The 25,931-nt window shown below is 41.2% G+C and overlaps 1 protein-coding gene across 1 annotated transcript; it reads right to left on the bottom strand.

Annotated features, from left to right (window-relative positions):
* Positions 1-6,960: 6,960 nt before the first annotated feature.
* Positions 6,961-9,865, bottom strand: LOC147629677 (pentatricopeptide repeat-containing protein At3g09040, mitochondrial-like). The gene is made up of 2 exons (XM_086811202.1): positions 9,566-9,865; positions 6,961-9,465 (listed from the first exon to the last, which is right to left on the bottom strand). Exons 1-2 carry the CDS (start codon positions 9,665-9,667, stop codon positions 7,525-7,527), a joined length of 2,043 nt encoding a protein of 680 aa, XP_086667328.1. The 5' UTR covers positions 9,668-9,865; the 3' UTR covers positions 6,961-7,524.
* Positions 9,866-25,931: the final 16,066 nt, after the last annotated feature.

The following is a 25,931-nucleotide window of genomic DNA, read 5'->3' as shown; positions in this document are numbered from 1 at the left end:
TATTCTTTCCTCGCCTCAAATAATAATTTTGTTGAGTTGAACTATCCAAGTAGACTCAACTCAAAAGGATTCAGGTAGATTCCTAGCATTAAGCATACTCCTTGTCATCTCCATGATGATAGCATGATTCTTAAGCCCTCCCTACAATACCATTTTATTGTGGAGTGTGAGCAGTATAGTGAGCTATACACTATGTAAATAGTATTAAGCTACCTCTTTCCTTGCAAAAATCCAAGGATTTGTTAGACATGAATTTTCCTCCTCAATATGTTCTTACAGAAGGAAGATTTGGGTATTTTTTCAAAGAATGGCTTGTATTGGACTACAAACACCAAAAGCTCATACAAGTTGTTTCTCCAAATGTCCTTTACAATGACCTTGTCATCATCTCCATCAAGAATGACAACACCATTCTTCTTAAATTGAACCCACAAAGTCACGGTCCTTGATGGTGAGGCAGCCATCGCTTTTTCATTGCTTCACCTTCATTCAGCTTCTCTTGTTAAGGTAATTTTTGAGATTCTAAATCCTTCAGGGATTTGTGGTCTTGTATTCTCTCTACAACAAAACCCATGCTTCTAAAGCCGTTGTGGATGTTGAACCATGGTTAGCATGCTATCTTCCACACTAGTTACGCGATGGCATAGAGAGAATTTGTGCCCCTTCATCTCTAAGCTCAAACAAGGTTGGCGTACAGGGTTTCCGTCTATAGCCCTTGGTGGTGGGGGGTGAACGAGTGAACATCAACACCAGTGGATGGTGTCCCAAAGCTCTATAGCCCTTGGTGGTGGGGGGTGAATGAGTGAGCATTGACACCAGTGGATGGTGTCCCAGAGCTCAATCATCATAGGAGGAAAGAATATCCTTAAGCTTGAACTTTAAAAGAGGATAATTGATGCTTTTAAGCTTTCCATCATCATCGGGGTGAGGTCTTACAAAAAATACCATTTCTCCTAAAGGGACTAGTACTAAGAAAACAATTAGCAAAGAAGTTTTATACTGAGTCAAAGCTCTAATACCATGTAAGAGGATACAACGTACGGTGTATACAAGAAAGCGCTCACAAGAAGTAGGATCTTTCACAATGCAATATTTTTAAAACTCAAATTGTACGATAACAAAGATAGAGAAGAACATGATGATGTTAAGAATAATGTATTATACAATACATGGAAAAGCCCCACTATCATGTAGGGAGCTTCGATTGTTAGCTGTTGGAACTCTTAAGATGGATGTTGTGTGCTAGTAGAAGCTAGGGAGGAGTAAACTCATAATGATGTGACTGATGAGTTGTGTGGAATTGGTTGTACATAGACTAGCCCCTTCTCTACATACAAATCTATATATACATGGTGACCATTGAGTAGGTCTATGGTCATATCAGTGTGCCACCATCTCTACGATGTAGACTCGACCCATAAATATGAACTAGAGACTACCACGTAATGTCAGGATATGGTTTTACTGATCATACACAATGCTCTTTGGGCTTTCCATTCACCTTTTGGTGAAGCTTAACTTTACACCTTGCTTGCTCTTCAACGGGTGTCTCTTTATCATCAATTAAAATCCCTTCTTTGTCTTCTTCTTGAGTGCCTTCCATATGGACATTGTTAGCCTTAGTTCTTTCTCTCTAGTCCTATGGTGATCTCCAATAGATCCCTCAAAACCAATAGGTTTTTCATCTTAAATTTTCATATCTTGTAATTTTACCCCATCAACTTACTATTTTTGGGCAACATTGTGTCGGAAATAGTGTAGCACATTAGGGAAAGCTACGGAGGTTTGAAGGTTTTCATGGCCTACATGTAGAGAGAGAGAGAGAGAGAGAGAGAGAGAGAGAGAGAGAGAAGACTTTGATTGATATAATTTGAAGTATACCAAGTACATGCTTTTATAGGTTGCAAACCTTATCTTTTGACTCACATAAATCACATACACATACAAGCATATGACACATGTCATACACTTATCTTATCCTGTTTTATAAGAGTGTGTTCACACCTAAGCAAGTGTTCGCACACACATATACATGAATAAGGCTACACACGCATACGTAGAAACACATAACCCTTTGGGGGCAGTATACACACATGGATACACACACACGAGACTCTAAAATACCCAACAAACCCCCCTTCAAAGTGAAGGTGGAGTGACCCGAGATAACCTTCATCATCCAGACTGTACCATGTCTCCTACTAGACGTGTTTCCCATTTCAACTTAGAGGCTTAAGCTTGAGCATGGTTCAAAGGTTGAACTGAGCACACCACAGCTTTACGTTCAAACATGACCAAAGGCTCCAAGTCTAAGCATGAATGAATGACAACCCAGAGGTCTACGGGACCAAGGCAACTACATCCAAGAACTTCCCTTCCAAGTCTAATTTGTGGGAGCTCCACCCATAGTAGCTACATACTTCAATCTATAGAAACCCCCCTTACTCTCAACAAGGTAAATGCCTTTTATACAATAAGGTGTCACGAACATATAAGAGAGAAAACACACACATGAATTTATTTAACTCAGATTTTGGGCGACATCCGGAACAAAGAACCCATGAGTCTCACACATAAAACATACAATTTTTAGGAGTTTAAAACCCCCTTCTTCGAGCATATGTAGGCGAAGAACCTCTTGTGGCAGCACTGCGATGGACACGTGGGTCACCTTTTTAGGCTCAGGAGCCAAGGCAGAGGACCTACGAGTGCACAAATTGGAAGCAGTAGAGATGAAACCCCAAACTTTTGTCAACGCAACAGCTCCAACTTGATGCAGGATACCAATTTAGGAAGAAGCCCCAGATTTTAGACTTCATGGGCTTTAATTTGATGATTTTCCAATTTTACCGATTTCTGAAAAAGCCCAAAAATTAGGCAACCAACCCTTGAATATATATTGATGTAGAAGGCAGATTTTACCTAAAATTTAGAAGAGCCGCAATTTTTGGTTATACAGGAGGTTTAATTAAATGGATTTCACCTGATTTTTGAAGAACCCCCAATTTTTGTGATGGCAGAAACCCCAATTTGATAGTGGATTGGAAAATCGCACGATTGCAGTTCGGGCCTTGCGATGTGGTAGACGTGGAGCTCGTCAGTGACTGGTGATGAGACGATCGGCTGGACGCTGCATAGACAGACGTCCAAACGAAGTTTCTGTGCTACACAAGCACTTGTGGTCAAGGTTGAATGGAGCCACACAGAGCAGCGGAGGCTGTTTGCAGAGCCGACAGAGGCAAAGGTCGTAGGTCAGTGATGTTCTGTTGTTGGTGTTGAAGTCGAGCTCAAGGAGAGGGGCTACGGTGGTGGTGGTGGTGGTGGTGGTGATGGTGGTGGTGGATGGCTCAACATCATAGGTTTGATGGGCAATAGAGTGAGTCTCAGTTTTGTTTTTGTTTTTCGAGCCGGGTCACAAACGAGCAAGTTGTGAGACTCGAACAAAGAAACACTTTTGTCATTACCTTTCGCTATTTCTAAAAGACATTATTCCGGAAGACCTATGAGCATGAGCATGAGCATGAACATGAGCATGAGTTAGAGCACGTCGCAAAGCTGAGCGTGAATAGAGCCGGTGCAAGGACAAAGGCTCTGGTACCATTTGTCTCCTAACATAGTGTAACACAACAGGGCAAGCTATGGAGTTTTGAAGGTTTTCATAGCCTGCGTGTAGAGAGAGAGAGAGAGAGGCGAACTGTGGAGAGAGACAAGATGTAACAAAGCGAGAGAGAGAGAGAGAGAGAGAGAGAGGGAAAGAGAGAGAGAGGCGAACTGTGGAGAGAGACAAGATGTAACAAAGCTCAACAAAAGGACAAATTACACAACTCAACTATTTACTTTGATTGATATGATTTGAAGTACACCAAGTACTTGCTTTTGCTCACATAAATCACATACACATATAAGCATATGGCACATGTCATACACTTATCCTGTTATAAGAGTGTGTGTTTTCTACTCAAACCTAAGGCTTTTTTGTAGGCTATACTAACAATCAAACCTCTCCTTCTCTACAATCATCCCCTCAACTATTATGCCTACTTGCTCCTTGCACTCTTCATCATAATCAACATCATCTTCATCTCAATTTATGCAACTTAACATATCAACACTCCTGCTCAAGCTAAACTCCCATCTCCAAGACTCCAAGCATAGTGCAGAGTCTGTGTCATCTGGCCTCTTTGCTACTCTTGGATGCTCCTTCAATCTCGCTTATGTGTATAGTTCCCATGCTAGACAACTTTAACAGGCGCTTGTCAAAAAGCACATTGCTAACCCTGTGATCACAAATTGCAAGATAAACATAAGTTGCACGAAGATGAAAACTTGAAGGGCTAATCTTGCTAACCTCTTCTTCTTGTGTCTATGATCATCATCTCAACTATTATGCCTACTTGATCCTTGTGCTTTGCATCATCATCATCTTCATCTCGATTTATGCACAAGGTGGCGGTTGGCCTTTGCTACTCTCGGATGCATACTAGCCACCAACAATGCTCATCAAATATCGCATAGGTGCTCCATTCATGTAAGCTTGTTGAAAAAGCATGTTGGTAACCCTAATCACATATTGCAAGATTCACATAAGTTGCAACAATGAGATGAAACCTTCAAGGTGAATCTTGAAATAAAAAAAAGTGAAGTAGCTTAGAAATAGAATGAGAGCTAAGTTTGAACTTGTTCCATTTAGAATGTGTTGTATAAAACGAATAAAAGAGTTGTAGAGAATTTGGAGTAGAAAAACCTTGTATTTTTGGTATGTTTCTATTTGGCCATCTCGATGGCCAAATATGGGCCATCTTGTGGTGTTTTCTTACTTGGATTTACATGTTAACTTTTATAGCTTGAATTTGAATGTTGAAGGGTGTCTTTTGAGTGAGAGTGAGATAAGTCTGGTGTGATTGAGAGTGAGAGTGAGACAAGTCCTCTATGGAGACAGCATTTGAGGCTTTATGAGGTACAATCAAGGTTGCTTTTTGATGCGCGTCATGCCTATTTTTGGGTATAATATCACCATTATTTTGAGTTATCTTCAAAAAATAAGGTAAATTGTGAAAAAAATAGGTTTTATTTCCTCTAAACCCATCATTTTGGAGGGTGACCAAGTGAGAGAGTGAGATATGCTTATGGATGGTTCAAGCTCTTTCAAGAGCAGTTTGTACTTTGTTCTCCATGCATTGAAACAACATGAAGGATTTGATGTGGTTTAATTAATATTTCAAATTTTGAAGTGAGTTGGAGCCTCACTCAAAGCAATATAGTATGGGGATCAACAGGAAAAGAAGAAGATTCAAGAAAAGTCAGACACCTGTCAAAGTTGCAACTGAAAAACATATAAAAGGACAAAGATGCCAGTTTGTAATTTCTTCCAGATTTTGTAATCAATAAGGAATTTGAAGCTGAGAGCATCTTTTTTAGGATTTTAGTTACCTTTTTATGTCTGAGTTTTCTTTTTTAGGATTTTGTATTACACGTGCTGTTTATCTTTTTATTGCATTTTTGGCTATGTAATTTCTGCTTTTGTTGCTGCATCTCTCTTTCGAGTGCATGCTTGCTTAAGCCCAGTAGCAAGACTAATCTAGTTACCACGAAACAACCAGGGTTTTTCATTTGCTATTCTTCATTGCATTTGCATGCAGTTGTTTAATTCTTTATCTTCATTTTTCAATGGCCAAAGAGAGAAAGCCCTCTCCACGGCCTGCGAGAATCAAGGTACACTGGAAGAATGACATACTTTAAAGAGGTTGATCCCCAAGAGCAGAGAGCTAGTGAAGCATTTCCTGGTCGTTGTTTAGGGTATACATGCCTTTTGAGTGGATAGTTTACTCACACTTCTACCTTTCCCTCTTTCACAAGAAGAATGACCTTCCTTCACTCTTAAGAGTTTTTGTTCTAGCTTCACAATTATATCCCATTTGCCATATAACTATCCCATACTTGAAATAGCATTAATTTTTCCAAATTAAAAATTTATGAATTAGCCTTGGATTGTCCATCTCCTTGCTTCAAATGTAAGGACTCCACTAGCATACTTTCTTCTTCCATTAGCCATTTTCATTGGCTTCAAGGTCTCCACTATGTTTGGAGGTATGAAACAATGGCTACTACCCCAATCCATCAAAAACATCAATTTTTTATCCAAGGTCCGCTCCTTTTGCTATGATAATCAAAGCTTGTGTATGTGCTTTACCCAATTCAAATGCTGTAAAAAGATACATAAATGAATTTCTGAGATATCTTCCTCCACATGCTCTTCAATCTAAGGTTGTAGCTTTGACTTTCATCTCAAGCTTTAAGAAGCAGCTTTATTGGTGCATTCCCATGTTCGACGCCATTGATTGCCACACCTAAAGCAAAGTCCAAATGGCCATGTGAATTTCATGAGGATAAGAATAGAGATCAAGCTATCCACATATATGCCTTTGAAAGTGGACAAATTACTCAAACCTAGACAAATTCTCTAAACGTCACCAGAGCAAACACTCCCAACACAGCCTTTACCGATTTGTAGTTGGCAAGAGGACAAACTGAGGCCATGCATATTTCTCCATAGGAAGAAAGTGACTTATTTGCTGTAGTAGCATATCTCAAGAAAACTATTGAGAGCAAAGAGCCATGTACCCGAAAAAATTAATGGAATCAAATGAGCAAACTCTAGAGGCTTGCAACAAAAGTGCCAAGGAAATGGAAGCATGTCTAAATAGACCAGAGATGATGACGGTCAACGTCGATATACAGGAGGACTTACCTCAAGATGTGGCCCCTCTTCAAAAAGTTCACACACATATTTGCATGAGATCAGAGCAATCTCAAAGATGAGAATCTAGTTTTGTGCCAACACAGATTTCCTTGATCCCAGATGCTAGACCAATTTGAATGTCAAGGTATAGGATGAACCTTGACAATGTACAAAAAGGTAAGTTGACAAGTATCTAGTACATGTGGTGGTCCCAAGAAAAATGGAAAACTCCCAAGTATTTATAAACTATAGAAGTTAGATGCACAAACCATAAAAGATTTTTTCCAATTGCCACATGTTGCACTGTACACGAGGCTGAGAGGAGCGTCGAGACAGGGAAACCTAGTGACAAGGCTTTCCACTCTCAGCAATTGATCTGTATACACCCTGACAGACGCAAGAATGTTCAGACAGCCAATGCCTCTAGGTTCTTGATAAAGTTTGGCAGCCTTCGAGTCTGGAGCCATGTTCTATAATATATATAGACCCTCCTTCCCCTTCCCTGTCCTTTTTCTGATCTCTGTGTTGCACATGGGCTGCTGGTCCAGAATCAATAACATGCTTGGCAAACCTGCAAACAAATGCTCTCAGCTCACACTGGCCACCTGCTCTTGCCTGGACGCACCACCAGGTTTGTGCCTATCTTGTCGCTAGACAGCTTCAAGCCCTTTTAACTTAGATGCTTTAATGTGTCCCCCACCCATGTATGCAAGCTTGTCTTGATGCTAGACCATCAATACTCTCTTGCTCCAAGCCAGCTATGGCTTCTTGTGTGCATATGCTCTCTAGGGCCTTTGCATCCTCCAACTCGCAAGCATGTTGGACATCAAGATGAATGCTGGGGCATTGGCTTCATCCAACCTCACTGCACATTCAAAGGCCTGCCTTCCCAGCTCCACATCACCCCACTTTTGGCAAGCACCCAACACAGTACTCCATAGTGCAAGATCAGGTTGTACAAGCATATTGTCCACCCTGTCCACAGCCTCATCCAGTCGGCCTGCGCGCCCAAGAAGATCTACCATGCAATTGTAATGCTTAACATTTGGAGTGATCTCATACTCTTTGTCCATAGCCTCAAAGAACTCGTGTCCCTTCTCCACTAGACCCACATGGCTACAAGCTGTGACGACACTAACAAATGTAACTTCATCTGGTTGTACACCTGTCTCCCTCATTCTCTCGTACAACAAGAACACAAGTTCAGTCTCTCCTTGATGGGCATATCCTGCTATCAATGCATTCCATGCCATAACGTCCCTTGTAGGCATTCCATTAAATGTATGTTGTGCATCAACCATGCTCCCACATTTTCCATACATATCAATGGTTGCAGATGCCAGATTTACTTCGGTTACTGAATCACATTCAACAAATGTGTCCACGCCACCATTGTCGTATCCCTGTCTGACAATCTGAGCATGAATTCCATGGCCCCTGTCTATTGCTCCCAAGCTCCCACAAGCTTTCAAGCTGTAAACAAGTGTGGCATGATCTGGAGACGTGCCCCCAAACTGCATTTGTTCAAAGCAATTTAGTGCCTCCTCAAAAAGTCCATGCTCGGTATATCCTGCAATCAGCACATTCCATGATACTACGCCTCGAACCGATAGTTCATCAAACACTTCCTGTGCTTCAACAAGCGAGCCACACTTGGCATACATGTCCACCAAAGTGTTTCCAACAAAAGGATCCCTTTCAAATCCCTCTTTGGCAATCTCAAAATGTATTCCTAGACCCCTACGTAAGTTTCCTGCACTGCTACAAGCTTTCAAGCAACAAACGAATGCCACAGAATCTGGTGACAGGCCATTCACTTGCATCTGTTCCAAACAATTCAGCGCTTGTTCATCAAGCCCATGTTCAGCATACCCTGTGATTAATGCAGTCCAGGACACTACATCTCTGGCTGTCAGCTTCCCAAACACTTTGCATGCTTCTGCAAGGAAGCCACATTTGGCATACATATCCACCAAAGTGCTACCAACTAGACGATCGTGTTCGTAACCCTGTTTAGCAGCATCCGCATGTATTTCTCGGCCCCTCTCTATGTCCCCACTGCTCCCACAAGCTTTCAAGCTGCATACAAGTGTTGCAGCATCTGGAGAAAACCCTTCCAGTTGCATTTGTTGAAGACAATTCAAGGCTTTCTCACTAAACCCATGCTCAGCATAGCCTGCAATTAATGAGTTCCAGCAGACTACATCTTGATCTGGCAGTCCATCAAACATGTCCTGTGCTTCTAACAGAGAGCCACATTTTGCATACATGTACATCAAAGTGCTACCAACAAGTTGATCTTCTTCATGGCCCCGCCCAACAATCTCTGCATGCAGTGTTCGGCCTCTTTCCAGGGCACATATACTGCTACAGGCTTTCAAGCTGCAAATATATGTGACAGCATTTGGAGAAAGGCCCTCTTGTTGCAGCTGCTCCAAACAATAAAGTGCTTCTTCTGCATGTTTGTGTTCAGCATAACCCGTGATTAGTGCATTCCAGGAGACCACATTTCGGTCAGGAAGCTCCTCAAACACTTGCCGCGCTTCGGCGAATGAGTTACACTTGGCATACACATCCACGAGTGTGCTACCAACAAAAACATCTGCTTCACATCCAGTTTTGACAATGTCAATATGTAGGGTAAGGCCAAGCTCCCGGAACTTGAGTCTAGCACAAGCTTTGAGTAGGCATATGTAGGTGTGTTTGCTAGGCGAAACAGATGCGTCCTGCAGGTTTGAGTACAAGTTAAAAGCATGCTCAGCTTCTCCACAGTCAACGTACCCTTGCATGATAGAAGTCCAAGAATACTCATTTCGATGAACTAACCTGTTGAAGATGTGCTGGGCATGGAATAAGCTTCCACATTCGACGAACGTTGGGATGAGGCGGTTCCCGAGGGCTGGGTGAGCTTCCAGCCCGGCGCTGCATATGTGCACATGCAGGCGCTTGATAAATGACAGATTCTTCTCTTTCCTGCAATTCTGCAAGATGCAGACAAAGCCGTCTACAGACTGCAGCTCCAGACGAGCGATTGCATCCTCTGTGCTGCCCATCGCTTCCCAAAAACTCTTCTCCTGCCCACCCGCTGCTGCCATTACCAACGCTAGCTTTTTTACCCTCGCAGCATGGTCTGGATTTATTTATTTATTTATGTATTTATTTTGATTTGGATGAACAAAATGCCAATCTAGAGTAACCCAACATTTTTGAGTGAACCTGATATCAATCTTCTCACCCATGAAGAGGAAATTTGCAATTTTGAACAAGCATTATCTTCATTATTTCATCCAATTAGTACTTTTTTTTGGAGGCAGTATTTCATCCAAGGAACACCATTAGCCACATGATATATATACTGTCATTAAAAATGATAATCCTTGTACATATGATGTCTTTGCTAATGCACTACTATTTTCTAAAAGGGACGAATTCTTGATAGCCATTCCCTAACCCTTCTCGTTGGCATTCCGGCAGCTCATGGCTTACCAAACAACTTAGATACTCCTATTAATTTGGCCTTTGGGCTAGAAGATCACTATAAGATCACTACAAGTAATACTCCTTTTAATTTGTCCTTTGGGCTAGAAGACCTCATGCGTATGGAGTGTGTTGTACCTAGTCAAAGGAGAGTTTTTCGAGAATGCCTAACTGTAAGTGCTCTTTCTAAGAGACTAGTAGCACTTGAAAAGGTAGATGAAACAAGATCAGAAGGTGTACATGAAACGATTATTAAAAAGCTAAGGAAAAAGCAATGGTTTGTTAAGAGACAAGGAAATCAATAAGCGAGACATGGTTCTTTTTTGTAATGCAAGTTGACCCTTCATATTCACTGAGTTTACACCATAGGGATAGGTCTGAATCAAGACCTTGGATGCCATATTTCAATGGGAGTAAGTTAAAGTGCTATTATGGCTCTTTAATTGAAGGTATGTTGTTCCAAACCCACAAGAAAAGGAGGAAAAGGACGAAGACCTTGAACTTAACAAGAAGTTAGAGAGTGAGGAAAGAGAGTCTTCATAAACAAACCTCTCTAGGAATCAACATGGCATTAATATAAGACCCTAAGGAAGACAATTTTGTGGTGGAACCAATCAGTATACCACAAAATGGGGAAGTCAATGAAGTACCTACACTTCTAGATACAATGGCTAGTCACAACCTCGTGTCATTTAAAACTTGATGTAAGATTGGAAAGCCATAATTGATAAAAATGCAGGCTTTTGCAACATCCTTTAGTTGAGAAGCAAAAGGTTATATAATTATTTCATGTCGCATCATTAAATCTAACTCCGTGGTGGTGGAAGGCAAGTTCTATGGCATGAATATGCAGAAATGATAAATGAAGAACTACCTCTTAGAAAGAGGGTGGATGGCAAGACATCAATACCATATCCATTGGGATAAGCAACGAATAGCTCTCCAAAAGATGACTTGGAAGGTGTAATTGCTAATGGGAGACCATGTTGCATTCCAATTCACTTCCCCACTTCCTAATCATCATTGATTCCTTAACCTCTTCTCCGACACACCAATCCATAACAAGAAGCCCAACCACGGTGACCTAAAATCCCACGGCCTAACATACTATCACTTGGAATGAATCTCAAAGCTGCTAATGATACTAAGTGGTGAAAAGATGGATACCACAGCTTAACATGCCAAATTCTACCAAAGTCAAAGATCAAGTAGCCAACATTGGGTACCTACAAAGCTAGTGAAAGCACATGGATTCTATCTTAAAAATGCAAGTGTATGGGTACCTAGGATAAATGAACACTCCGTCTAGATTAAGTTAAATAAGACACAAAAGCAGTCAAGAAAATGGGCACAAGCCACAACAAAGAAAATCATTTGGGTACCACAATGACTTTTAGAAGCCCAAGGTGTTTATGAAGGTAACACATAAATTTGATACCTAAGGCACACGAGGAGGTTAGAGAATTTGCCAAAGAACAAGTAGGATGTCTAGGAAACCAAGATAGGATGTCTAGGAAACCAAGATATGATATAACAAAAGATACAACAAGAGAATACTGAAGAAACAAGGAGGACGACTCCCTCTATCACCAAGGCAAATGAAGAACTCAATGTAAATCATGATTTACCAAGGGGAAGCAACCAATGAAGGAAGATCAACCAATCGTAATGGAAAAAGGAAGCTTCTACATCAAACCATGCGTTCCTTCAACCTTTTAACTTTGTAATTGATCTAATGAAGGTGTCTCCAACATGGGCACACAAGGCAAGTATCTCAATTCTGCTAGTACAACATCTCCTACTATAATAGGATCTCAAGCATTGTAAACATAACGATGCCAAGATGTAGCAGAATGAAGGATGTAGCCCAGTAGACACAATCACTATTAGCATTCATGGTGCCAAGATGGAGTAGAACGAAGGATCAAGCCATGACTATGGTGGATGGAGGATAGCCATGGTGAGTGTGTGTGTGTGTGTGTAGGGGGCGGGGGAGAGAGAGAGAGAGAGAGAAAGAGAGAGAGAGAGAGAGAGAGAGATGTGATAGCAAGCACAAGAGAAATACATAACACAACTCAAATGATACTCTTATAATTAGAGAATCTCTCCCAAAAGTACATGCTTATATGGGCATCAAGCCTAATCTTCTAACCTAGACTTTAATAAGGGCTGTTCACAAAACAACCATAGAGGGTGTTCACAACAACTAACTCTGAAATACACCTTCAATACCCAATATGTACTTTAATAAGGGTTGTTCACAACCATAGAGGGTGTTCACACCAACTAAAATACATAATATGTACTTTAATAATAAGGGTTGTTCACAACCATAGAGGGTTGTTCACAACCATAGAGGGTGTTCACACCAACTAAAATACATAATATGGTTGTTCACAACCATAGAGGGTTGTTCACAACCATAGAGGGTGTTCACACCAACTAACTCTAAAATACATAATATGTACTTTGGAGTGATGGAGGTGATGCCTCGCAAACCTCCAATACCCAATATGTACTTTAATAAGGGTTGTTCACAACCATAGAGGGTGTTCACACCAACTATGGTTGTTCACAACCATAGAGGGTGTTCACACCAACTATCTTTGAAATACCCAATATGTGCTTCAAAGTGATGCCAACAAACCTTCAATAGTCTCTTTACTCTAAAAGTAGCAAAGAAACAAACTTGACTCCAAGGCTCATAAGCATGGCTCAGACACATAAAAGCATTGCTCGAAGGCTCACGTGTAGCATGGCTTAGTGCAAAGGATTCAGAGGTCAAGTCTCGCCTCCTCAAGAGACAAATATAGCCTACATCAATATACTAAAACAAACTCTCCTTGTTCTAAGCAGGGTAAAGAGGAAATGATGGAGCATTATAAAAAGAAACACAAAAAAAATCAAATTTTGGGGGACTTCCCTGGCAAAGAATCCATAACTTTCAATGTTCTTTGGGTTCTAGATATGAAGAGAAACCTCTTTTATCTCTCAGCCATCGCGGGCTGTGACTTGCGGATTGTATAAAAAGTCTTTTAAATATTCTTTGAGTTTCAGATATGAGGAGAAACCTCATTTCTATCTCTGCCATCAACGGGTCATGAGTGATGACTGGCAGGTTCACTTCCACAAAAATGATGTAGTCATTCTTGTGGAGATGATAAGCTCATTGCAAAGGGCATCCAGAGGAACAACTTGTATGAGCTTTTGTGTTTGCAATAGTTTAGACCGGCTTGAGTAGCAATAAACTTTGGCATGAGAGATATGGGCATCTCAGTATATATGTAGACTCTTTTCGAGATGTAGAAAGGTAAGCAAGTTGAGCATTTGCCACCAATTTTTGAGAATGCAGATGTATGTGAAGCTTGTATAATAGGTAAGAATAGCAGCGAAAACCCTTTCCAGAAGAGGCCAATTTTAGGGCCAAGGCTCCTATTTAACTTGTATATGACGCTGATCTCTGTTGAAAGATGAGTACAATTACACTTGGAGGTTCTTTCTATTTTTTCACATTGACAAATGATTACAGAAGGAAGATTTGGGTGTATTTTCTTAAGGAAAAGTCTTGGGCTTTTGGAAAGTTTACATTGGTTGAAACTAAGACATGAACGAAATTGAAGCCATTTAGAACAAACCGAAGAGGAGAATTCATGTCTAATGAATTCTTGGGTTTCTGAAAAGAAAGAGGCATGAAGTAGCAACTCACTACTGCTCACACTCCACACCAAAATGGTGTTGCATGGCACAAGAATCATGCTATTGTTAAGATGGAAAGGTGTATGCTTAATGGGAGGAATCTACCTAAATCCTTTTGGGCTTAGGTAGTTAACACGACTGTGTACATTCTTTAATGGGAAGATGGAAAGGTGTATGCTTAATGGGAGGAATCTACCTAAACCCTTTTGGGCTAAGGTAGTTAACACAACTATGTACATTCTTAACAAGAGTGCAACAAAGGTTGTCAAAGGGATGACTCTGTGTGACAAGCCTACTCAGGTAAGAAACCTTCAACTGCACACTTGAACGTTTTTTGGTGTGAATGCTATATACATATTCCAGATGCTTAGAGAACCTAATTGGATGCCAAAAGCCAAAAATGCATCTTCTTGGGTTATAGCATGGAGTCGAAGGCATATCGGCTCTATAACCCTCAAGCAAAGATCATAGTGAGTCGTGATGTGGTATTCCAAGAGAAGCCATGTTAGATGGAGAGAGAGCTTCCTTCTTCTTCATCATGCAACAAGGAAATCACCAAAGAAACACAACCTCCACATGGCAACATAGGCTTCCTCGCATTTTGATGGAGGGTAGCCCGCCCCATTTCCTATAAACATGGATTTTGAAGATGAAGAACCACAGCATGGTCCCACAAAAAGGTAAACCATTCCCTAAGTGGTACATGCAAATTTTGGATGGAGCAGGACCTTCAGCCCTTGGGATGTGCCTCAAGATGTTCACAGATCCAAAAGGTCAGAGGAGCAAAACAAGACTCTAGAGAATCTTGTGAACTTTTCTCTTATGAACAAAGGTACTCCTCATCAATATTCAGGAGCTTGCCACCTTGTTGAAGCACATGGGGATCCAAAGTGAACAGCCATGCAAGCATAGAGTATCCGAAGTGAACAGCCATGCAAGCATAGAGTATCCTAAAAACCCACAAGGGAGTCTAAAGTGGATAGCCAACAAGCAGAGTATGACTTTATCCTAAAAAACCAAACTAATCGTCTAAGGCATAAGGTAATTTGTCACTAAGTGGGTTTACAAAGCAAAATATAGATATGATGGTGCTCAAAGTACCAAATTGGATGCCAAAAGCCAAAAATTCATCTTCTTGGGTTATAGCATGGAGTCAAAGGGATATCGGCTCTATGACCCTCAGGCAAAGATCATAGTGAGCCGTGATATGGTATTCCAAGAAAAGCCACATTAGATGGAGAAGGAGCTTCCTTCTTCTTCATCATGCAACAAGGAAATCACCAAAGCAACACAACCTCCACATGTCAACACAAGCTTCCTCACATTTTGATGGAGGATAGCCCGTCCCATTTCCTATAAACATGGATTTTAAACATGAAGAACAAGAGCATGATGTGCCACAAAAAGGTAAACCATTCCCTAAGTGGTATAAGCAATTTTTGGATGGAGCAAAACCTCCAACCATTAGAATGTGCCTTAAGATGTTCACAGATCCAAAAGGTTAGAGGAGAAAAACAAGGCTCCAAAGAATCTTATGAATTTTTCTCTTATGGTAGAGGTACTCATAAATATTTAGGAGCCTACCACCTTTGCTGAAGTACATGGGGATTCGAAGTGAATAACCCTACAAGCATAAAGTATCCTAAAAAACCACAAGGGGATCCAAAGTGGATAGCCATGTAAGCAAAGTATGATTCCATCCTTAAAAACTAGACTTGGGACTTTGTAGATCATCCTCTACTAAGGCATAAGATAAGTTGGCACTAAGTGGGTTTACAAAGCAAAATACAAATCTAATGGTACTTTGAAAAAGTACAAGGCATGGCTAGTCGCTAAAAAGGTTTTGTACAAGTTAAAGGTTTTGACTTTTAGGAAACTTTTGCTCCTACAGCTAGGTTAACCACAATCTGCACCATTCTTACATTGGCAGTACAAGGGGAATGGCATGTTCTCCAAATAGATGTAAAATTCTATTTCCTCAATGGGAATCTCAAGGAGGAGATATACGTGGAACAACCCCTTAGTTTCATGGTTTTTGATTCCCGAAAGCAAAGTTTGCAAGTTACAAAAGGCACTCTACAGACTAAAATAGGCCCCATGAGCATGGTAGCAGAGGATTGATGCTTACTTTGTGAGTACTGGTCTCTTACAAAGTCCTTCAGATGCAAATTTGTATGTTATATGGTCATTGTTTTCTATGTAGATACTCTATGTAGATAACCTACGTAGATAACCTATTACATCCTCTATAGCTACCACCTTAGCTCAAGAGGGCAAGGAGCTCTAGTCACCACCCGACCATAGAGGAGAATGTGGATAACTCCACACTCCTAGGCACTTATAGGGGCCTACCTGCCCATAAGCCTACCTAGCCGCTCAAGTGCTCCGACTTGGGTGCAAGACCTCAGATGCACTCACCATCTACACTCCAGTGCTCAAGCTCCACATCCGATCGAGCTCCCATGTGCCGTTACAGGCTACATGACATTATCCCCCCTTCTATAGAGTTTTGGTCCATGAAAACAAACTGGGGAAAGCTTTTTGTAAGCACATTTAGTTGTTTTCACTTGAGACCTTTCCTAACCTATCCTTCCACTTACCAATTGTCTATCGGTACACAGTACACCTCGTGTTCCGATCTTTGAACCTAAGAATTATCCTTGGTTCATTTGGAAGTGCGGTAACTCCAAGGACTCAACTAAAACTTTAAGACAAACTATGTTGCCTTGGTGATACATTGTTTTCACATGCCAAATTAGATATACTAAAGAGCTTTCCGGCAACTCAAGTTTGTAGACTATGCTACTAGGTTACACTACCAAAGAGTTGAATATTCTCCTTTTATAGCTCTACAACCTTAGGAGATGTAGACTAGAATCCATGCAACAACCTAAATGGAATAAATCTAGTCGATAATGTTTGAACAACAAAAACCAAATTTAACAGGTGGTGACAGGTACTTCTATCAACCTGATTATTCTCTAGAACTTGGTTGACTTTTTCAATATGACCATCAAACACCAGACGATCGGCCATATACTCAAAGTAATATCCAAATTTTAAAGATTTCCCTTCAAAAGCAACTATCAAACCTCCTATCTCTATCCAGCACTATATATGCGGGCAAGCCATATAGTTTGTAGAGATTTTTTATAAAGAGCCTAGAAAGCTCAAATGTTTTCACATCTTTTTAGTTAGAAGAAATTATGTCAATCTATTTGCTCTTTCCTTCTTCAAGAAGAGTTTACGCTTGCAAAAATGGTTCAGAAAGTTGTAAACAAGTGTCTGTGCATAGACAAATGGTCATCTATGCATGTAACTCCCTAAGTACTACGACAAGGAATGCGAGATACACAACACATATTTTCCTTAAGTACCACGACCAAGGAAACATGCAACACTCGTACACATTTCAACTAAAACACCAAAATATAGTTAGTCAATCGAACACAAACTGCTACTAAGGCATCGAATAATATCATGCCTTTAGTATACACAATAAGAAGTTCTCAAATCCTCAAGAACTTCATAATGAGTGTGCTCTAACATTCAAGGAATTCCTTTGCATGTACTACGACATCAAATTTGTTTTTCTCTTATGGTTAGAAACCACATGGACTTTAATTCAGCAAATTTGCACAACTGTTAGTCTTTACCAAATTGTTCTACAATGTGGTAAAGTTCAATTGAACTTACACATGGTCTAAGGAAAGCTACACTTTCCTCTCTCCAAAAGTTATTGCATTCTTCCAAGAATAATTTGCACATCTTCCAACAACAAAGACGACTTCCACATAGACAGCATCTATGTGATGTATAGTGTCTATGCACTACTAGAAAATCAAGAGTAACGTGCCCCAAATGAGAGTACCACTCCCAGCCCACCACGAGTAGATACATGCTTGTCCACATGTCTACTCCTGCAACCACTTTGGTTGCTTGGCAATATATATCTATGTCTCTACGGCCAACCATGTCTCTAACGGACATGTTTATGGGCTATCTATGGTCACATCCAAAAGCACCATCCAGACACACCTCTACAAGTGTGGTCTCACTGGACACCTCTACTAGGTGAAACAATATCATAAACCATTTCAATTATGGGAAATGATTTGCTATAAAGCAATAAATGAGAAATTCTTTCCCACTTACTCAGTCTGTATATACATATACTACTTAGGTATGCCTAATAGACAAACAAAATCAATCTATGTACTTTTATACTGCTCTGACACATGAATAACTCTTTGTTGCCTCCCCATGATAGTGGCAATGCACTACCTACCCATAGGTGGCAATATACTCCCAACTATAACCAATGACAAAAAAAAAATAGTAGGTCCTTGTACGCACTTCATAAACATATTACAAAACATAAATGTGTATAATTTTTCTTTTTCCTAGCGAAGTAAAGAGGAATAACATCCACTTTACCCTATCCTATCAAAACACCAACTCTCTCTCTCTCTCTCTCTCTCTCTCTCTCTCTCTCTCTCTTTTTCTCTCTCGATTTGGTCGAGTAACTCCATACATTTCTATTAGTAACTTCATACTCATGGATATACCCTTCTGATAGAATGTGCAGCTGAAGAAGGGAAAGTGGAAACATAGGAGAGATAGTGAGAGAGAGAGATGGAGAGGAAACACAGGTGAGAACCTGCTCTCAATAACCAAAAGGAATACATGTCCCGAGCAAGAGGGGAGAACCTCGTAGGTGAGGGACTACAGTTAGACAAGCTAGGCAAGCAAATGAATATGTGAGGGAGGCATGCCGGCTATATACTACTACTACAAGTAGGCAGCCGATTGGAGCAAAAGACCTCCACGCTTGGGAAAAATACCCAGGACAATAAATGGGGAATAAATATGGGTAAAATATGAGTGAGGGGTGACCAGCCCCTCTAACTAACATGGTCAGCTCTAGAGGCTAAAATAGGACACCAAATAGGAAGCCAGCAAGTAGAAGATAATGTCTAGCACCCCCTCTCAGCACTGGATGCTGAGCAAACTCCAAGAAGCCAGAGATGCCGTCCTCGATCAAAGACGAAAGACTGCAAAAATAGGTACCAAGAAAGCTCCACAAGCAATCTCCTCAGCAACTCAGCTACAAAAGTAGCAGAACAAGCTGCCAGCAGGTACACTGCTCCTCTGGAAGAAAACAACCATATAGGCTGCGACGTGCTGCTCCAAATAATGGTTCAAACCCAAGTGTAAGAACACTCCTCGAAGTCGAATGTCGTGTATCCAGCCTGGAGAAGGTATGAAAAACCTCAAAACCAACCAAGATCAGATCATGTAGATAATCAATCCTGGGAGAAGCAAACCGCTCCTCACTGGAAACCTTAAAAGGAATAGAGTCAATATGCTCCAACTTTGTACAAAGAGTAGCCAAACGTTGTACAAAAGCATCGCAAAATGTAGAGACTCTGTAGCAAAGATGGGGTCCATCTGCTCAAACTCCATAACATGAGTTGCCCAATGTTGTGGGTACACGCCACTGAGGTGGGCATCACAAGATGAAAGGACTCCACATCCCCCTCTGAAAAAAGATATTGTCGGACTAATATAAGCCCAACCTAATTTTGATCTAAATCCAAAAAACTCTCGAAGTACCACTGTGCCCCAGACACAATTAGCAACCACAAATCCAAAGCATCCCACTAGGTCCAAAAAAGCATCCTCCAAAACAATAAGCCTACACAACTAGTAGGGGGAGGGACATCCTCAAAAGCATCACAAAGAGGCCGGTAGACTCCTCACAATGAGGAAGGGAAGCATGAATATAAACTGCAATGGTAACAAAGTCCTCAAAACCATCATAGATAGCAGAAGACTGTTCCAAAAGTAGAACCAGATCCCAAGAATTAGCCAACAACAAATAAAGGACCCATTTGAAAGGATCACACCGCAAGGGCAAAACACCCTCCTTGTTCTACAAATACTGCAAAGAACACAAGCTCGAACAAAATAAACTCTGCTCAAGATCTCTGAAAAGATCACTGCTCTCCTCCAAAAAACTGGAAACTCCTGTCAGAAGAAAGTCTCCACAAATACAAAACAGCTCCTGAAATTGATCCTCAAGTGAAGTAGCTGGAGATAGGTCCCCTCTGAGTGTAGAAAACTCCTGTGGGAAGCAAAACACAGCCAAAACACTGCTATCCAGCAAAAATAGCACTCCATCGCCAAACAGAAGGCAAGGAACATGTAGAAATCGAGAAACCATGTAGGCCAAGAACAAAACACAGGTATAGATGCTCCAAAATCAACAAAACGCTGACTAAAATCTAAAATTTAGAATCCTCCCTGAGTACCAAACTGCCTCCAAGGCCATAATCCAAACAAGAAACCCCCTCTGCAAGTGATCCGTGTCCATTGGAGGAGAAGAAAACGCAGCCAAACAAGGGCTACAAACCTAAAAATTCAAGTCACCTAGTGTCCACACCTCCTATGAGGAAAAATGCTGAAGAGAAGGTACCTTCGGGTGCAACAAAAGAAGCCCAGGTGAAGATGGAGCTACCAGCAAGATCGGTTTAGAAAAACGCAGCAACCATGGTTGCAAATCTGAAAATGCAGAGGTAAAAGGGGCTGTAGAACGGGCTGAATATGGAAACGCTGAAGCCATAGATCAAGAACTGCTGCAGAGAACAGTCAGGGGGGGAGGGATGGCACAAGAGAACCAGAAGGTACAGGCAAAAGGGAGCCCATAGAGCTCCAAGATCAAGGCTGGGAAAGCAAGCCCAAACGGGCCAAAAACGCAGCTTGTTTGGGACAGCTATGTTGCTGTCCATACCTGAAAAAAATGCATGAGAACCCCTGGAAGGTGCCACCAAGAAGGGCAGGTATGCTGTCCCAAAAAAAAATGCCCCTGTCAGGCTACCTAGAAGCTGTAAATTGAAGCCCTGAAGAGAGGAAACTGCAGCCCACTGAAGTGGTGATGATCCAGCCCTGAAAATCTGGAACACAAGCTTCAACTGGAGAAAAAATGCAGAACTGAAGTGGTAGAGGAGGGAGCATCTAACGCTGAGCAATCACCGACGCTCTGATACCATGATAGAATGTGCAACGGAAGAAGGGAAAGTGGAAACACATGAGAGAGAGTGAGAGAGAGAGAGATGGAGAGGAAACACAAGTGAGAACCTGCTCAATAACGTCACCAAAAGGAATACATGTCCCGAGCAAGAGGGGAGAACCTCGTAAGTGAGGGACTACAGCTATACAAGCTAGGCAAGCAAATGAATATGTGAGGGAGGCATGCCGGCTATATATACTACTACATGTAGGCAGCCGACTGGAGCAAAATACCTCCACGAGACTGGGAAAAATACCAAGGACAATAAATGGGGAATAAATATGGGTAAAATATGAGTGAGGGGTGACCAGCCCCTCTGACTAACATGGTCAGTCCTAGAGGCTAAAATAGGACACCAAATAGGAAGCTAGCAAGTACGGGATGATGTCTATGTCTAACACCTTCTACGTCAAAATATCCAAAAGAGCCATCTCTTACTAAACAGTTGATCCACTTAGTAACAAAGTGCTCACCTTAATTGAAGTAAAACCTTAATTGAAGTGCTCACCTTAATTGAAGTAAAACCTTTGGCACTATAGCACAAAGTGAGGGGCATTCTAGCACCCAATCCTTGTTTATCCAATGGCATATAATCAAGAACTATGACAATATCTAAACTCTACGGTTCATTATCTAGCTATGAGTCCTCCTAGGCCATGATAATAGCCGTAGACTCAACTTTCAGTGTGAATAAAAATAGCAAAGTCCTTCAAGAAATTGCCTCAAATATTTTGTGGATCCACCTCATGGCTATCTGCCATGCCTGAGTAATGTGAAACATCTCCACACCTACCCAATGATGTGTTGAACACTCTTGGCAATTTAGCCACACCAAATTGACAAGGTCAAGGCTTTATCTAGATATCAAGCACCTAAGGTATGTAACTTTCCATAAAATTTAAGCTCATTGGAAATCAACACCCAAAATTGGTTAACAGATACTCTCACTTTTTTTCTGATAAATTTTATCACCCCCATTTGACACTGGGTCAAGTGGGCATGAAGAGTCCACCCCTAAGCGCTATGTCTCAGTACATAACCCAAGAGACTCGTCTGATCACTCCAGATCAACATTCACTCTTCTTCTCATAGAAATCTCGGCTAATCTCTCCGAATCAGCACACCTTTCTAACAAGGGAGGTGATGATTGTTGAAAAGTGTGCGCACATATAGCAATATCATGCCTGAGTATAACAAATGATCAAGATAACTGCCAAGCACTCCGTGCTAGCATCAAGATCAAGATCTGCATAGTGTAATCACTCTAGATTATCACTAAATCTACTCTGATTTGCCTCTAATCTCTTTGGATTAACTCCAAACTTGGAGTTTTCTTTGAACCATCATCTTCAACCTTAAAACTCTAATATCCATGTCAAGAGACCCATCTAATCACTCCGAATCAACATCCTACTTGACATAGTAGACAACTACCAATAGTCAATCAAATAACATAGATTGTGCAGACATAATCTATGCAATGACTACACACCACAAAAGTCCATTTCTAGTGTTTTCCTTGGTGTCCCATACCACCAAGGTCACAAGAGTTTGCATAGAGCAGTTAATGTCCCATACCACCAAACGATCACGAAAACTATTGTGACAAAAAAAAAAGACCGTTCTTTCTTTTGGTTGAATGATTCCACATCTCCAAAACCCAAGAGTGATGCAAAATAGCACCATTTGTATAAGGCACAAATTTTTACCATGTGTTCACCGTTTAGGAGATTAAAATTCTAATCTCAAAATTCTACAATACTCACTCTGAAGTATACTTATAGATTAATCCGATAAATCTTAGGCTATATGTAACTCCAACCACTCGGATTCCAAATTTTACGGAGCTATAAAACACGACGAAATTCACCCCTCATATTTCCCAAGATGACAATACATGTCATGTACTTCCCAAATTTATTAAAAACATGGAATCTAACCCTTTTCCAAATAAACTGGAGCAACTGCATACTCAAATTAAGCACTATGAACCCTAAATAGTAAATGTCCTTATACTTGGGTTTTACATACTTGAAATCCTTTGATTCCGATCATGGGATTACTATGAACCCCTGAATTTAAGATCACCCCACGAATCTTTAAATCTACTTGACCCAGACATCTTTGTAACAAAACATTTGTTCCACATTGGGTCCATGTTCAAATTTTGAACATATTTCACATTTCCTGTGAAACATAAACTATTTAGCCAGTGAGAAGCCACGCAAGAGGGCATGAGTCTCTACAAACCAAGTTCACAACACTCTGGTTGTCAAATAACACAACACTATGGCTATCAAACAACAAAACACTATAGTTGCCATACTCCCAAGATGCTTATTTGTTGTCTATAGATAAGATATCTAACAAGAACAAGACCACTATGGGCACCAAGTTCATGGCAGCTAACAACCCCATGAATCCAATCTGAGCATGTGTACATGTGTTTAGTAGCACTACGACTACCCACAAAGTGATGTGCTAATATGTATCTGCAAGCATGTGCATCCATATATACTCAACAATTACAAACTGCATAACATTCTACATATTCACATGAGAATTATATGCATCTACCCATTCATACACACCATGCTAGGTATACCTCAAGTTCTGTCAATAATCTCTAAAGCATGTATAAATGACGAAATGACATTCTTGCCAAGAGAACCCCTGCACAAGGGCATGCATCCTACACCACACATACATACCATGCATACACACCATACATACACACCATGCTAGGTATACCTCAAGTTCTGTCAATAATCTCTAAAGCATGTATAAATGGCGAAATGACATTCTTGCCAAGAGAACCCCTGCACAAGGGCATGCATCCTACACCACACATGAAGGCTTGCTTCTCTATGGACCAAGTAAAAAACACTCTGGTTGTCAACTAGCACAACACTACAGTTGCTAAATGACACAATCCCACTATTGTTAATGTACCCAAAAATGCTTTCTTGTTAACTGGGGACAAGAACCATAGGCCACTTTGGTCTCAATCACACTATGGTGAATTTTGTAAACAGACACAAAAAGCAAGTTTTAGTTGGGCCAACCCCATTGTCTTAACCAACTAATCAAGACGTATAAACTTGTCAAATAATCATCTCCAAATAAGTATAGTTAAAAAGAACCATAAATTAGACCTAAGGAGCACATTTCCTCGGCCCAAGTCAAAACCAGTGTTGAACGAGACCAAAATTAAAACCGAATCTAACATCCGTGTGTACATACAACTACCAAATTTGCCAATCCCAAAAAGGCAATGGCAGCTGTTGCGGACGAGTTGCGTTGACTTCTACGATACTGCTGCTACTGTGTGTGGCTATACACTCGCGATTCCAAATCAATGCCAATGCCATGTGTAGCCACACACACATGGACACACACATGGAATCTATAGCAATAATGCTATTGCGGGTGGCTATGCACTCACATGACATGTATGTCAATGACCCTATCAATGCCCCTTCATGCCCTCCTTTGTGTGTAACTCTACACACATGAATAATCACTTATGGACTCACTTATATCCTTCCAGATGCCCATGGGAACTCCTTCGTCTAGAACATAATAGGAAACCTTATCCACTACATAGTCTACAGCAAGGATGGAGAGGATAGTGTGTGCAATGACCAAAGGAGGCTCCTTCATCGGGTCAACCGTACTCCACAAAGACATCTATTGCAGGTAGTTGCAAAGGCTCTCCTTCCCTCTCATATCGCAAGGAGAGCCTATCTAGGTAAGTTTCTAGATTGATAAGAAACCACTTTGGAAACTAGTCAAGTATCCACGAGAAAACAAAACAAATCTCGCATACAATGGATGTTAACCACAGCCTATGGGCATTAGCAACAGGGTTTAGAATGTGATATCGGAAGAAGAACCCCAGAATGACAAGACGAAGCACAATAACCATCCTGTAAGGATTGATCTTACTTGAGGCAATGCTCACTTTTCTAGAAAGGGGTTGCCTTGCTTCATCCACATCATAGGCAAATCTGGTCTAGTGTCATCCACATTACTCCATTTACTCCCATCATTTGGAAGGACGCCTTTAGTTGTTGTCATATTAACCTTTCTTGCCTTGTCTTCTAGCTTTCTGGGGCCTATGGATCAGTGGTGTAGAGAGGAGCCTAGGGCTCAATGGTTTAAAGCGACTTGGGCATATCATGGTCACCTCCACGGCCCTCGCTCATGTGCCCATGGAACATTTCCTCTGCAATGTGGTGCTTCTTGTGACTTTCTAAGTTGGTGTTGTAGTCAGCATCAAGATCTAGGTGAGCACCATCTCCAAGGGTGTTGTTAAAGCACCAACATCAAGAAACTCTTCGATGTTGTAAGGGGGGGCCTATGCCGATGTAGGGCTAGAACGCCAGGGCATACTGCATCACATAGTCTCTATAAAGAGAACATGGGAGCCATTGTGGGGGGGTTGGGCGGTAGTATAAACCAAGGTGTGAGGGGTAAATGTCACGTTACAAGTTACAAGTTTGTTTTCTCAAACCCCCACACCCTCCCATCAACCTTATCCACCTTATCCTCTTCCATGCATAGGCAGGCAGACACGCAAAGAAAAAAATAAGAGAAAAAAAATAAACAGTTGAAAGGTAAAATAAGGCTTGTCTCTTCCGGAGCTCAATCACGTGTGAGAAGAAGCGAGAGAGGACTACATCGGCTCTGATACCAATGTTACATCCTCCATAGCCATAACTCAAGAGGGCAAGGAGTTCTAGTCACCACCCAACCATAGAGGAGAATGTGGATAACTCCACACTCCCGAGCACTTATAGGGGCCTACCTGCCCATAAGCCTGCCAGACTACCCAAGTGCTCCAACTTGGGCACCTTGACCCCTAGACCCCGGATGTACTCGTCATTTGCACTCCAACATCATTCAGGCTCCACATCAGATCGAGCTCCCGCGCACTATTATAGG

Source organism: Cibotium barometz, chromosome 17, assembly GCF_041138505.1.
Source record: "Cibotium barometz isolate CiBa-2024 chromosome 17, ASM4113850v1, whole genome shotgun sequence".
NCBI classification, from domain to species: Eukaryota; Viridiplantae; Streptophyta; class Polypodiopsida; order Cyatheales; family Cibotiaceae; genus Cibotium; species Cibotium barometz.
The sequence above is the reverse complement of the archived record's forward strand: the minus strand, read 5'-3'. Positions and strand labels throughout refer to the sequence as shown.